At 32.9% G+C, this 16,038-nt stretch overlaps 2 protein-coding genes across 4 annotated transcripts; both read left to right on the forward strand.

Moving 5' to 3' along the window:
- The first annotated feature begins 812 nt into the window (after positions 1 to 812).
- LOC145624012 (protein TIC 22, chloroplastic-like) lies at positions 813 to 11,093 on the forward strand. Of its 3 annotated transcripts, none has more exons than XR_014110357.1 (9): positions 813 to 1,250; positions 1,338 to 1,400; positions 2,805 to 2,879; positions 5,237 to 5,287; positions 7,351 to 7,410; positions 7,503 to 7,565; positions 9,618 to 9,653; positions 10,535 to 10,705; positions 10,837 to 11,093. XR_014110357.1 is itself a non-coding variant. In XM_081676940.1 (8 exons), the coding sequence occupies exons 1-8, from the start codon at positions 852 to 854 to the stop codon at positions 10,625 to 10,627; spliced, it is 840 nt and encodes a 279-aa protein (XP_081533066.1). In that variant the 5' UTR covers positions 813 to 851; the 3' UTR covers positions 10,628 to 11,093. The 3 variants fall into 3 exon arrangements, 1 of the variants encoding a protein (XP_081533066.1); XR_014110356.1 differs by having other exon boundaries at positions 10,851 to 11,093; XM_081676940.1 differs by having other exon boundaries at positions 10,535 to 11,093.
- A 2,305-nt stretch (positions 11,094 to 13,398) lies between these two features.
- On the forward strand, positions 13,399 to 15,052 carry LOC145614333 (glutathione S-transferase T3-like). The gene is made up of 2 exons (XM_081669376.1): positions 13,399 to 13,782; positions 14,257 to 15,052. Exons 1-2 carry the CDS (start codon positions 13,468 to 13,470, stop codon positions 15,013 to 15,015), a joined length of 1,074 nt encoding a protein of 357 aa, XP_081525502.1. The 5' UTR covers positions 13,399 to 13,467; the 3' UTR covers positions 15,016 to 15,052.
- The last annotated feature ends 986 nt before the right edge of the window (positions 15,053 to 16,038 follow it).

Here is a 16,038-nt window from a genome sequence, read left to right on the forward strand (position 1 = left end):
GGTATTAGATTAGTATTGTCAGTATTAGATTAATATTAATATAGGAATTAGAAAATTTTAGTCACAAATTAGAAAATTTTAGTTTATTTTAGTAAGGAATAAGATAATTTTAGTTAGGAATAAGATTGTTTTAGTTAGGAATAAGACTATTTTAGTCAAGAATAAGATGTTTTTTTATCAGGAACTAGTTTAGTTCCCGTGCGATGCACGTTTTAAACAAATATATTATGCGATTTGTTTATAATACGAAGAAAGAAAATTTTGTACTTCGTTAATTTTTTGTGTACATGATAAGTAATTTCTACTATAGCATAATATTTGTAAAATATTAAAAAATAAATTTCACAAATCACAATGTACACTTTTGAACATTCAACATAATAATAAAAAAAAGTAGATTATATTAGTATGTTGAATCTACTACATTTTTTTTTTATTATTTTTTCAAACGTTTAAGCTGTGCCCTCAACCTCACTAATTTTCATTAATAGTAACCTTTAAAGTTAACAATAAACTTTTTTTTTTTAATTATTTTATTTTCTGTTTTTTTTTTTAATTTTTTAATTTTTATTTTTTATAATTTTTTAAAGTGTTAAACCAATTAACATGTCAAATTAATAACGCTACAACACCATTGTTGATAAAATAACTTAACTTTCGTTAACGGATATGACTATTAAAGGGTATTGTTGATAAAATATTGTAAGGTGGAGGGTACAACTTATAACTATGAAAAAACATGAGTACAGCTTAGAAACGGAAATTTTTTGGGGGCATACCTTAGAAAAACCCAAAAATTATTATAGTAAAATCGTTTAAAGAAATACAACGTTCAACATTGACCATTAGCAATGGACTCTCCAACACCAACAACCGGTGGCCATACCAATCCACTACTCTCACTCTCCACATTCATCCACCGCCTCGGCGCCGACCTCACCACTCGCCTCGACGACACCCGCCGACTCGCTGGCACCTTACTCTCCACCTTCTCTCCGCCAACACCTCGTGCGCGCACTACCTCTCCTCCGTCGCTCTCTCTTCCCTTCGCCTCCGTCGGACAAGCTAAACCCTCGCAAAACGCCGCTTTAAGCACCGACAATGTTGCGAAGTCTCTCGTCGGAACCTCCGTTTTCACTGTTAGCAATACTAACAATGAGTTTGTGCTGATTTCTGACCCTAATAATGGTGCTAAGAGTATTGGTTTGCTTTGCTTTCGTAAAGAGGATGCTGAGGCTTTTCTTGCTCAGGTTTGAAGCTTTAATTCGGTGTTTTGTATTGGATTTTTGGAATTATTTGTTGAATTTTGGGAATTGAGTTTGTTTTTGGAATTTTAGGTTCAGGCGAGGAGGAGAGAGTTGCGGAGTCAGGCTAAGATTGTTCCAATTAGCCTCGACCAGGTAACGAATGTTATTGATAATTCGTTACTATCTTCGTCGGGATTTAATTGTCCCATTACTAGTATAAATTAAGCTATCGACACAATGATTTATTCTGGATTGAGGGAGTTTGACTTACCATATGCTAAAATGTTGTGTATTAAGCTTTGTTCTTTTGGCGGAAAAGTTTTCATTGATTTATGTTTTCATGTGTCTGTCTAGTGAGTTTAAGTGAACTTAATCAATTTTAGTTGATTGTGTTTCCTTCATTGAAAGTTAGGAATATGTAAACAAGGTTGGTTGTTCGTAATCTGTGGAGTAACTTTTGTTTTGTTCGATTGTTTGGAGAGACAATTACATGTTAAGCGCGAATTGGGGAGCTGTGAAGCCTGTGATATGGAGATGGTCGTATATTTGTTTGTTATTTGTCACTTATGTGATCTATGAGATGCCATAATAGGGTGCAAACTTGTTGGCTAGGTAGAAGAAAGAAAATTTGATCACATTGTTACAACCTTTTCTTTGCATGTAGCCTGATAGGTAGAAAGAGTTATGATCTTAGGTCTACTTTTGTATTTTCTTGAAGAAGCTTGGTACTCGGCCACAAGTCCACAATGGCAGTTGTCCCTTGGTTTAGCTGCTTACAATAGTAGTTATTTTACCTTATTGTTGGGGGTCAGGAATTTTTTTGGGTCGAAGATATCTAAATTGCTAGTGCTATAATGATGTCCTTTCTGATTAGGGGTTAGACGAGGGGTGACTTTGCCGCTACCAATATGGACAATTAGTTATCTGATATTTGGATATCCAAGTATATTAGCACTTTTTACGAAATCCATGTCCTCTGCTCTATAAAAATTAAAAGCCAAATTAATTTTTGCTGTCATATTTTAGTTGGTTATTGATGAGGACTTTCCAACCTTAATGAGAAACATTTGGCAGTTCATTGTCATTTTGACTTTAGCTAATACTCCCTTTGATACTAAATGCTCTTCCCATTTTGGCTGTGCATGTTTGACCTGCAATTGAACATTTTTATAAATTACTTATTGAGACGAATCATATAGACCCAACATAACTATGTTCTGCTTTAAATATTGAGAGTAATTTCAAAGATTCTCTCATCTTATGTATATTGTATAGTGTCATAATTCCAAATGGAAGAATAAAAAGAATTGGAGGAAGTATGAATTATGTACGAAGGGATAAATTTAAGTCAAATTTAAGGGTGTTCGTTGCAAACTAGCATATGTAAGAGGTGATTTTAGTTTGTAAAAGCTGTAAGTTGTGTCTCTTGATCGTACATTATTGTTCCCTCTATTTTCCTCTTCCCCTTGATCTACCCCACCCTTTTTTCCTCTTAGCCTCTTGGGTCCAGTATCTAATTTTCTTTATACTCCATAATTTACAATGTGCATTGTGCAGGTATACATGTTAAAGGTTGAAGGAATTTCATTCCGGTTTTTGCCTGATCCTGTTCAGATAAAGAATGCATTAGAAGTAAGCTCTTTGTTTTAACTATTAGTTTGTTGAACTTGGTTGTTTTAACTAATGAGCTGTATTACAATTTTATAAAAAGCCTAGATTGTTATTCTTTAATCTCGTATCACAATTTAGTCGATTCCTTATTTCATGCTCCTTTCATCCTAAACTATAGTCTCAAAGCATTTAGAAAGTAAGAATTTAAAATTATAATTACATGGGTTAGAATATTTAGAGCATCTCCAATGATAAGCTACCAGGGCCTTGTAACTTGCTTTGCCACATCAAATTTTAAGCTATAACACTTTTTGGCTACAAAGTGTTCCAATGGTGAGCTACAATTGCCTTGTAGCTTGCAAAAAATAAAAAATATATAAAAAAATTAATAGCTATACACTTGTCACAATATGAATGGAGTTGACTCGTCTTTTTTCTAATCAAGCAACGTAGCTTGTTTGGGCTACAATAGCTTGTATGTTGCACTTTTTTTTTTTTTTTTTTTTTTTTTTTTTTTTTTTTTTTTCTGAAATGGAAAGCATGTAGCTAGACATTTTATTTATATTCAAGCAAGTCCTTAATATGAAACCATTGGAGTTGCTCTTATATAGCTCTTACTTTCATATACTTAAATCCACTTACCAATATCTAGGGGATGGTTGGGTTGGAGCTATAATGTGTAAAAGGGGTAATAAGCGACTAATAAGGGAGAGGAAGGTTGACATAGGTGGCATTAGAGGGTAATATTTTCTCATCCCTCCCTCCTCACACCACCACTACATATTTCCTCGTATCACATCCTCTACTCAGCTGCATGATCCTTAATTTATCCCCCTAAATGCATTTACTCCTTAGCCGAGTGTTCACTCAAATCAAGATTAGGGGAGCTTGACTCAACTATATTGAATAGTGTCAAGGGTTCTTAAAGGTTGCTGCTCCATGCCATGGCTTTCAAGAGCACACACATGCATTTTATAGAATGTTTATGTCTTATGAAGAAGCCCAAACACTTTGTTGGACCCTCACTAGTTTAGAGTAAAAAAAAGAATAATAAAGACAATAGTCAATGAAGACTCTCGATATTTTATTTCGCTTAGAAGAGTAAAAAATATCTCAATATCATGGAACAATCTTCTAGTATATATCACAAATGTTTACAATACTAGGGTTACAAAACTAGAGAGTCAAAACTCTAGAAAATTTTAGCCATATACTCCTTTTAGTCCTTTGAGTTTGGATTGAGCATCCCATTATCTTAAAATATTGCTTAAATTGTTTCCTAACAGAGATCTAGGTTTTTAGTGCCAAATTTAGCCAAAATTGAAAGTAAAATTCTACTCCTTTGAAAGGATAAGGTTCTTCATCACCAAGATGTCAAGATAATAAAAATGCACTCCAATAATTAGGCGTTTGAAGGTAAGGTCCAAAAAGAGAAAAAACCTAATGTAATATTTAACTGCTAGCTTACAATCGCAAGGGATTTATTAGACTTTGAAGTCAGTTCCTTGCTTTGTCAAAAAAAAAAAAAAAAAATAAATAAATAAAAAAAAAAGAGAGAGAAAAAAGAATAAGAAAGAATTGGATGGTGCCTTATTCACGGCCAGACTTATTGGGTCTTTTGAATTGCACAATTTGCCCATGGCTTATCTTAATGTCCATCTTTATGGTTTCACAAGACATGGATGCGAAGACAAGATATGCTGCTAGAATGCTATCCTATAATTGCTGAAGTGAAACAACTATAACGCTTATCTGCTCTACTACACATTAATTGCCGTTTATTGACATAGAAAATTAGAAATACAACAATAAAAATTTTCAATACATATTGTTGCCTTAGATAGGAATATAGCATTCTTGTTACATCAAAAGTATGACTCCTAATACTACAAGGATATTTGTTTTTTATTAGCTGCTGCTTACCTTTTTATATTCACTACTAGGAGAGTTAGGTGATTTATGTCTGGAATTCCCTTCAATATTTCTAGGCAATTGCCAATGGTTACTTCACTATCTGTGGTACATACCTATTTTATATTCCCTCCCTCAAGTATTGGACTCACACATTTGTGTCTGGTACTTCTAACAAAATTTTCCTCTGGTGGTTGTGGCTCTTAATAGTTGTGGACACTTGTAGTGGGCCTTAAGGATCTCTGACATCAGGTACAGACTTTTGAAGTATCTAAGGCACCAAATCTTTGAGAAAGTTATTGCTATTTAATTATATGAACAAAGCTTACTATGTTAGCACACAAATATATAGGAAGTTATAAGAATTGACAACTCAACTATGGCATTTGAAAGACTGTAAATTCCTGATATCTATCTTAGCTGCTATATATCTACTTTATTCACAGTAGTTTGCTTTCTTGCTGCAGTTGAAAGCATCGGAGACAAAAACTGGATTTGATGGTGTTCCAGTATTCCAGGTGTGCTAAATTTCTCTATGTTTCATTGCTTGTCACTTTAAGCATACAAGCAAATGTTCATTGTTATCTGATTATAACTATAAGTTCTACATGCTATCAGATGTTCCTGTTGTAGGATGTACTAAATGTCCATTCATCCTTTTCTCTTGTCTTTTATACTTTGTTTTGGTTGCTCTCACTAATGGGAATCACTTAATAATTAATACTTCCTCCGTTATCCTATTATTGCAACAGTTACCATTTTAGGAAGTTTCACAAATATTGTAATATTACCCATATTTGCACATGCTTTCTCTCTATCTCTCTCCTTATCGGGTCACTGTCTTTATTTTTCTCTACATCCCTCCTCATCTTAAATTCCAACCCCCACCCCCCTGTTGCAACATTAGGGGAGCAGAGGAAGTACTTGTTATTATAGTCTCTGAGAGCATGTAAATTGCAAACAAAATTGGATAGATAGTTGTAGAAGCCATCAAGGGAGTGATTAACAGCCTCCATTTCATCTAGTAGTAGAACTCTTACTTTCTGTACTAGTGTAGTTTCTGGTCCTGAACTCTTTGAAAATGCTCTTATTGTTGCTTTCTGAGGACAGAGATTTTCATGTTATCACGCTCCTTTTAGATTTTATTTATTTATTTATTTATATTTTAATCTCGACATTGGCTTAGTATGTAAAGAAAAGCACGAGTTGTGAGATTGCAATATTGCATCCATTTTTAATGATGTACTGAGCAATACTATTGCTGCAATGTTTTAACAAAGCTCCCACTCTTGGGCATTAGGCATCTTTGTAGATGTACATTGACTACTAGTGTTCCTTATCATACAATATATTAAAACTGACTGAGATGAAAGCTGCTTTCAAATTGTCAAACAATGATGTTTAGAGTTTAGAAAAGGAGAATTGTTGTAGTTTGAGAATCAAGATATTGTTTGGTCATGGTTGTACATGTCAGGTTAAACCTGCTGTTATGAGTCTGCATATTGAAGACATTATAAAAGCAAAATCGGTGTCAAGTATTTAAGAGACTGGATGCTCTTACAAAGCTAAGTAAAGCTTAAATAGACTTCTCAATTCTTCTCTTAATCCACTCTCTTCCTAACCTCTATTATTTATAGACTTCCTTGTTTCCCTATTCTCTTACACATTTTCTGTCTTTTTCAATTTTTCATCAAGCTTCCTTAAATCCCAATAATACCCCTTTTAATGGCTGGTTCATTACACCTGCTAACCTGCTGGCACTTTGATTATTTATTTATTCAATTTCAATTATTGGTCAACAGCTGTATGAACACACAGATCTCAAAATTTAAGTTGTTTTTGTGGCATGTCTAGCTTTCTCTATTTGCAAATCTTGTTAGGGCTCCATGTTCATCGCATAATCTTCTTTTGAATATCCTAGTTTACATAGTTGCATAGGTTTACTTATTTTGGGTGATGGTGTGGGTGGCAAGGCCACATAAAATATTAGCTTCTCACAAACCTTACATGAACAAGGTTGTTTGTTCTGAATTTCTGATAACAAGTGCGGGTTTATACAATACTCTTGCACCTTCTGTTGTGAAGATTTCTCTGATCTCTGCTTGAACTAGGCAAGATCTTGATTAGTTGAAGGGAGACGATTAGATTCTTTTCAATGTAGGCTCCAAACTGAATCAAACTTGCTTGTTATGTGTCATCTCTTTCACCACCTATAGCAACCCTGTTCATATTTCAATTTTTATGTTAGCCCAGTCACCCTTTAAAATAAGTTTGCTGCAGGCTGTAGTTGTTTCATTCTTTAATTTGCAAGTTCAGATCAAGCATGTTTATATTTGAAGCAGCTTGTTATGTACAGTAATGGAGAATTACTCACAGTCAGAATCAAAGCTGCTTATCAAACTTGGCTTCTTAACTCTGCAATCAGTGATTATGATTATTTAAGAATCAGGACTAGATTTCTCTTAATACTTCTTCTTAAACCTAATTTTTATTACTTGCATACATGTGCATGTGATTGTTACTTATTTTCTTTATGTAATCCTTGGTTTCTTTTTTTCTTTGTCGTAAATGGCCAATGCAGTCAGATCTCCTTGTTGTGAAGAAGAAAAATAAGCGGTATTGCCCTATATATTTTCGAAAGGTCAGTCATCTCATTAGTTTGTGTGTTTTTAACTAAATAAAAAATCTATCATTATGTTCATCCTCATCAATGATAATGCTTCTTTCCTGAAGGAAGATATAGAGAAAGAACTGTCTCTGAGGGCATCGCGAGGACGGGGACCTCAGAACATAATGGTATGAATTTTTAAAATGCCTCTATAAAATGTATAATATATTTAAAAATACAAAATTTAATTTAAAATCTGTTATGCAAAGTCAAAGACTCCCCATGACCAAAAAAAGGAATACTCACACAGAGAAAAATCTTTTTTCTAGTTAATTGGTAGTATTCATTTACTGTCCTTAAAAGATAAGGAATGATAAAATATATGCCCCCCCCCCCCCCCCCCCCCCCCCTCCTCCTCCTCGTCCTCTCTGCTTAGCAAGTAGAAGTAGCTATTAGATTCTAGAGAGTTAACTTGTTCTGCATTGACATTGTGAGGGAAATCATATGTGGAATGACTATGGATGGAACAAATTTCAAAACTTAGCCACTTGAGGCAAGGGAAGATGGGAATTGCACCTTTTTTTTTGGCCAAAGCTTGAACAGTGTTGAAGAGCATAGAGAAAGTATCCGCTTCTACCTTTACTTATTATCTAGGCATTTCTCTATCTCCACCATATTGTTGGTAGTTTGAAGTTTTTGTCCTTCAATATCTTCCTCCTTTGAGCATTTTTCTTGCCCATGAAGCTTCCTCCCAAAGCAGCATCAATAGCAATTCTTGAGCCTTCTTTGAGACCATTGTAGATAGTTCTCAACAACATCCACTTGTTGATTTCGTGATAAAGGCACTTTCATTGCATTCCTTAGTTGTCTAGATTAATCCAACGGAAATTCCCTAGGATGTTTAAGTATATTTATTTTGGCAACTGATCTCTTGTATTGTACTTATGTTTTTGCCCTTTTAAATATAAACAGCAAAACAAGCTACAATAGACTGCCCAATACTACAGCCATTGGCCTTATCATGGGTGACAAACACAACTACTTTAAAAACATCCTACATTCCTACAGAGCCAAGATTGGAACAATAACAAATGGAATTAGTAATAAAATAAAGATTACAAACATTAGATGTAAACTTCCTTGGATAAGCTAGGGGAATCCATTGCACAGGGTGGGGAAGGGGATTAGCCTACTTCCTCTTCATGCTCATTTGAGACTTTCAAACATGATCAACGTTAAGGGGGGATCAAAGACCTCATTGCTCAAGGTCATCTTTCTTCTTTTGGTTTTCTTAATTTATTGGATTGAACTGCACTCTTCCTCGTATTGCTCTATGAAGTTTCGTGAAAGAGAAAGCTGGACATATTAGTGTGGTGCGTAGAAGAGCCACTGCCATGTCTCCTGAAGGTACACCTGAAGTTGCTTCCGGAAGAACTTACTCAATCAGCTGTATCATGCATCTCTTCTTGGTCTGTAGAACTTAAACAAGGAGACCAAACCTTCTAATTCACATTTATTTTAAATTTTTTTTTGAACGCGTCTAATTCACATTTATTGGAAACCTAAGTTCCAACAAAGATTCCGACCTTGAATCAAAATATTTGAGAGCCTAATTATTAGTCATCAAATGATAGAAATTTTTGGAGAACATAAGAAAGGAGCCCTGCCTCTTTTGGTTTTGAAATCGACATTTGGGCTCTACATGATCCGCTTTTTCATTTTTGCCGAAACTCATTGTGTCATCACATTGTTGCTTACAGAAGATGGGATCTTCAAGCGTACCACCAATAATTTGAATGCAAACCTCCATCTTACCATGAGAAATTATATCAATTGCCTTAACAAAAAAATCAATGAATTTCCAAACTTAAGAATTGATTCATAATTCACAGGAGGATGAAACAACAGTTGTAAGTTCATTATCTGCTGATGCTGTTAGTTAAATTCTTTATTCTCTATAAATTCTTTTGAAGCATGATTTCTCAGTAATGCTGAATGAACAATAAATTCTTCTGGTTTTTTATTTTTTTATTTTTTATTTATTTATTTATTTTATTCTTCTTGTATTCTATTTACTCCATATCTTTTTCCATGTGTTCCTTTTGTTAAATAAATCATAGTCCTTGTGTTTCATGCCATTGTATAATGCGTAATACTTTTATTTCTATCTTTAGTATTGTAATTATCTGTGTTATTATATGCTCAAAGGCTCTTTGTTGTTGTGATGTGGGTTTCAACAGGTGGGCAGTTTAGAAGATGTTTTGAAAAAAATGGAGGTAAGTGTTGGAATGTTTGCTTTAAATTATTAGTGGTTAGTTAATACCTAAGTAATTAGTTTGTGCCAGTGGAGTCATAATAGTAGTGGGTTTAGTGGGTTGATGTTAGGCATGATTGCATGTTCCTTATCTTTTGCTTAGTTTTGCACTATATATATGTTGCTATGTATTTCTTTTCAATGGATTGAATACAAATACAAGTTTAAACTATTCTTTCCTCAACCATCATTCTATTTGTTATTTCAGCAATAAGTATTGTGCTTCTGTATATGGCTTTTCTTCTTCTACTACTATATTTTTTGCATAATTCTTCTTTTCTGATTTAAATTAGTTATACGGAGTATTAGAATTCTTAATGTTCTTTCTCTATTACCGAATTAGGCCCTGTTTGATTCACCTTAAAAAAATAATATTAAGTAAAAATAATTTCAGTTCAGTAAAAATAAGTTCAGTTCAGTAAAATTAATTTCAGTTCAGTAAAAATAATTTCAGTTCAGTAAAAATAAGTTCAGTTCAGTAAAATTCAGTTTTCTTAAAGAAGAATTATAATAGAAAATCAGTAAAAATAATTTCAGTTCAGTAAAAATAATTTAAGTTCAGTAAAAATAATTTCAGTTCAGTAAAATTAAGTTCTGTTCAGTAAAAATAAGTTCAGTTCAGTAAAAATAATTTCAGTTCAGCAAAATTAAGGTGAATCAAACAGGGCCTTAGATGAATCTTCTATACTTATTTTCATTTTATTAATTTAGTGCTTAATGTATATGTAGAATTCATGGCAAAAAAAATTATGTAACATTTTAATGATGGGGAAATTCCACCTGTCAATTTATTCATCTCTATTTTAGTTGCCCTTAGTTTTTTTTTGTGGATGTTGGATACAGATAAGTGAGAAGAATTCTGGCTGGGATGATCTTATATTTATTCCACCTGGTAAAGGCCATTTACAACATATTCAAGAAGTGGCAAAAGCGTGATGTATAGCGTGCATTTGTTCTTCCCATAATCTTGATTGAGCAGCACAGGGCGCATTGCAGCATATCGAATAATTAGAGGTCTCTTCATCAATTTACATTTCTCTTCAGCTCTCTCCCAAATATCTTCATTTTCATTTTCTTTTTCAAGCTTTGACGTATAATTTTGTCGGACTTTGCAAGTTGTGATAACAAAACAATTATGACATCAGTTTCTGTGAAGCAGGTTAGTCAAATGGCGGAAACGGATGTTGCGTTCATCTCAGTGGACTACCACTTTATCTGCATTATAGTTGCATTCATAGTCCTAATCTTAACTAAGGCTGATTTTGTTGGTGCATGTTTGAGTGAATGGAGTTTTCTTCTTTGATTGTAGTTAACCTGTTCATGCTTATCTTTGTCCACTACTTCGTGATGATCATGCTCAAAATTTTGTTTTTCAATGTCTTAAGTTAATTTATAATCCTCATTTGGTGGTGTGCACTTTGCCACTTCTCTCGTTTAATCTTATGTTGTGTCAGTTCACGCCTACCCTAGTCTGGGTTGAAGATTCGTTTGTTAGCTCATGAATCTTCCTCAACTAGAGGAATAATTTGAGTCATACACGACCAGCCTATAATAATTTGAGTCATGATTGACTCTAGTAACACGTGTGGGTATTAAATTATACTATAGATGGTATTATTATGACATTAAAATACTTATACCAATGAATGCTAAAATGTTTTGTTGGTATCAATATAATTCATTGATGGTATTTAAATGATACCATCTAAACACAATGAAATACCAACACCTGTGTTATTAGAGTAATTCAAGACTCAAATTATTAGAGGCAGAGAATTCCTCATTTAAAATTACCGATTGCAATTAGAGCATCGTCAATGATTAAAATCCCATTTTTTCTCTCTCTCTCTCTCTTTTTTTTTTTCTTTTCCTTTGCCTCATTTTCTCTTTTCTCCACCTCACTTTTCACTAGGGCCTCGTTTGGATTTAAAGGAGCTCAGCATGAACAACAATGAGGACATTAAATACCTTCCCTTTATTTTTATCTCTTATTCCCAGTTTGACATATTATCTACGTTCTTTTTACTCTTCACTTTCCAATGTATTTATCATCTTTCGTTAATTTTCGCAAACATCAAAGAAAATCTTTTGTAACTTACTCTCCTATTAACATACTTAAATAATTCACTAGGTGCTTTAGAAATTGTGAATTAGGTTAATTAGTTGTTGATAACCTTTTGACAAAGGCAAATTTTACAAACACGACTTTTTAAGTTGCGACTTTGTGAATTATAACCTTTGAAGTCAATTGCGAAAAATAATGTTTTAATTGGTTAAGGTTTTGGGGGATAATTTGACTATTGAGGATTCAATTTGAGGTCAAAATTGGCACATAATTATTATGAATGTCTTGCTTTATATGCCAAGTGATGCTTCGATTTATATGCCATTATTTATAAGTTGCAAAAATTGCTCAATCAAGGTTTGAGGGGTCATTTTGATCCTAAAGGGACCAATTTAACGTGTAACAGTAAGTGTTGTTGTAGCCATAAATTCACTACATTTTTTTGAATCATAATGACCGAGGTATAATGGTGAATGTTGTATTAGCTTTTTCGATTCTTCACATGAATCTTTATATCCAGATATTTATCATGTCGTGGATAATGATACACATGATTTTCCACGACATGTTAACACTTTATACCGGTTTCCTAATTATTGTAAACCAAGCTTGTAGTACATTAAATTCATGCTCAACATCTTTTCTAGCACTCTCTAGGCTTTCAGCAAACACTTTTTGTTTACAAGGTTGTGGAGCTATGATGGCATCGATAAATGTAGAACATTTTGGATAACTCCCATGTGAGACATATAAGCATTTCCATTCTTTGAGATTCAAACTTATGGAGCATAGTTTTTTATTATATTGCCAAAGACTGGAGAACGTTGAAGTGTATTAGTGTAGTTGTAAGATCCTAGTGTCCTAAAATAATGCATATAACTCCACAAATCTCTAGAAACAACTGCTTCTAATATGATAGTAGCCATTTAGATATTTCATGACACATTTTGACCTTACCATTCAATTTGACAAATTTTCCATACCTAATACATACAATCGATCTTTCCTAACATGCCAAAGAAACCTACCTCTACCCTCTCCTTCTTTAGAGCACTTACAATGGGAGTACTCTACCCCCATATTTCTCCAATTTGGGAGGATACTCCCATTGTGGTAAATTTACCCAAAGTACTCCATATAGGAGTATTTGGAAGCATACTCCAAATATGGAGTAGTACTCCCATGGTACTCTTGTATAGTGGACCCCCCAACTATCCTATTAATGTTTGACACTTGTACATTGTTGGCCCACTTCTTTTCTTCTTTTTTTTTTCTAATTTGTAGTACAACAACAATAATGCAGTACTTTAAAAAAAATAAACAACATTGCAATACTCTACCCAGTCAACAATGCAAACGGAACTTTATCAAAATATACATATATATATTTTAAAATAAAAAAAAAAAAAAAAAAATTTGAAACGGCTAGTTTCTAGGGGATTTCAAACAAGAAGAATTTGTAGTAATTTTTATATGTTGTTGTAAGTTTGTAACGGTAAAAAAATTTTACATTATATATTTGTCACAACTAATTAACTTTCATTCATCTATTCCTACATATTCCATATTTCTCACAACTAATTAACTTTTTTCCTTTAATTATTCTCAACTAAGAAAATCCCATATGGATAATAATAGTGCAAACTCACAAAATACACCAAATAATTTCCAATTTGATCCTAATCTTCTTAATAATCCTCAATTTCAAGCTATGGTACAATTATTTACTACTCAATCTAACCTTAATAATCCAAATAACACTTCACAAAATCCAAATTTTGTTTTTCCAATGTCTCAACATTTTCAACAAATGGAATGTTCTCCGGGAGGAGATGCTAGTAGCAATGCAACTCCAACTTCCGAAATTAGGACGGCACGCCACCTTGAAGAAATTGAAGATGTTGCCGTCGAATTGTTTCCCGAAGAACCAAATGTCATCGTTAACAATAAAAAAACGCAAAAGCAAGCAAAGAAGACGTCACAAGCAAAAGTGTCGCAACAAACGAATGAGTTGCAACAACCTAAGGTATGATAGTTTTTAAAAATATTATTAGCAATAACCTAAGGTGTGATAGTTTTTTAAAAATTATTATTAGCAATAACCTAAGGTATGATTGTTTTTTAAAAATTATTATTAGCAATAACCTAAGGTATGATTGTTTTTTTAAAATTATTATTAGCAATAACGAACATTATTATAGATAATTTAATTACAACCCATCAAACAATATACTATTCTCACTTGTACACATAAATTTTTGTAAATGATAATAATAAAAAGAATTTTTGTAAATGATAATAATAAAAAGAATCTTTAGCAAAACTTACAGTAGTGTAGCATTCTTGTAAAGATTAGATGATCTAAGATTTATTTTAAGAGATATATTATTACATTATATAGTGCATATAATCAATTAATATTATTATGGCTAACTAGTTTTATTATTACTTTATGTATTGTATTGTTTTAATTAGTTTGAATATTATTGTATGATCAAAGGGGTGGTCCATAAAGGACGATGAAGCGCTAGTATCCGGGTATATTAATGCCGGAGGAGATGTCGGAGAGAGTACTTATCAAACAAAAGTTAATTTGTGGGATAACATTGAAGCTCTCTACAACAAATCAAGAGAAGAAAATCCCGATTGGAAAATTAGTAAAAGGACCAAGAAAGCTTTGCAAGTTAGGTGGAATCATATTAATGAATTGGTTGGAAAATGGGTTGGATGTTACTCATTAATCCGACGTAACCCACCACAAAGTGGAGAATCGGAGGAAGATATTGAAATGCATGCTCACGAGAGTTTTCACAAACAATATGGTAAACATTTTGTGTTGACACATTGTTGGCAAATTATGAGGAAAAAAAAGAAATGGGGTGCCGGAACTATGCTACTACCTTCTGATAGTCGAGGAAGTAAAAGATCAGAGTCCGAGTATTTAATAGGTGATAGTGAAGAAAATCGACCTTATGGGGTTAAGAAGATGAAAAATAAAGGTAAGGAGAAGGCTACTTCTTCTTTTGTCAACATTGATAGTTTGACCTCTACTCTTGATGAGTCTAACCTTAAGAGACATGAACAAGGAGAAAGGATGTATTCTTTAATCAAAGAGCGAAGTGAAGATAGAAAACGACAAAAGGAGGAGGAGGCAAAAATTAGAATTTTCAGCATACTAGCGACAAATCCTAATCGTGATAGCGATGATGAAGAATTGTATCGGAAGTTGAAAAATGAGTTTAGGGGTAGATTTATTTAGTGTTAGTTATAAAAAGTTGAATAATTATATCCTAATTGTTACAATTTTATTGTTTAAATGATATTGTATTGTAATATATTCCATTGTTGTTATTGTAATATATATTTAGTTAATTTATATAATGTTGTTTAGTTCAAATTAAGATTCTTTGTAATATATTGCTCTAATTAATTTATGTGAAATATATTAATTTTTATATTAATTAAAAACAAAATAAAAAAAAATCTTGTAAGCTTTACCATTACAATATGTCATGTCCTATCATATAATTGCTGACATATCATGATGATGTACCTAACGTTACTTGTACTAGTCTTATTGTTTCATATAATTGAAATCCAACATATTTGGATAAGATATCTTCACTCTTATCTTCAGAAGATATCTAGTAATTCTCAACCATTAACTTTTACTTTCTTATCTTCTATATCCAACAATATCTTATCCGTGATTTTATGTTCACTTGATAAATTATAAGTTTACTTCACAATATAAGTTCACTTCACATTATACTCCATATATATATTTACTCTCCTTCTGTGAAAATATCATTGTTTTTTGCACAAATTGTAAAAACACTCAAAGTTTCACAAAAAAAAAATGAACTTTGACTTTGGTTCAGGTTCATCAAGTTCTAGTGATGAAATATATGATTGGATGTTGATGGATTTCATTCAGGAGAGTGAACGTATACAAGAGGTGGAGGATGTAATAAGAGAAGTGGTTACCTCTGCTGTTCAACAACCCACAACTGAGAGTTCACGACCAAGATCGAGGGACTATGTGCCAAGAGATCGTGAAGGGGCTCACAAACGTTTGGTAGATGATTACTTTAGTACCACGCCACTCTATAATGATGTAAAATTTCGACAAAGATTTCGCATGCGAAAGCCAGTTTTTATGCGCATTGTGAATACTTTAACCGAAGTTGACGATTTCTTTAAGCAAAATGCAGATGCCACTGGGAAACTTGGTGCTTCAAACTTGCAGAAGTGCACCGCGGCAATAAGAATGTTAGCATAT

Source organism: Chenopodium album, chromosome 3 (genome assembly GCF_948465745.1).
Source record: "Chenopodium album chromosome 3, dcCheAlbu1.1, whole genome shotgun sequence".
Lineage (NCBI taxonomy): Eukaryota > Viridiplantae > Streptophyta > Magnoliopsida > Caryophyllales > Amaranthaceae > Chenopodium > Chenopodium album.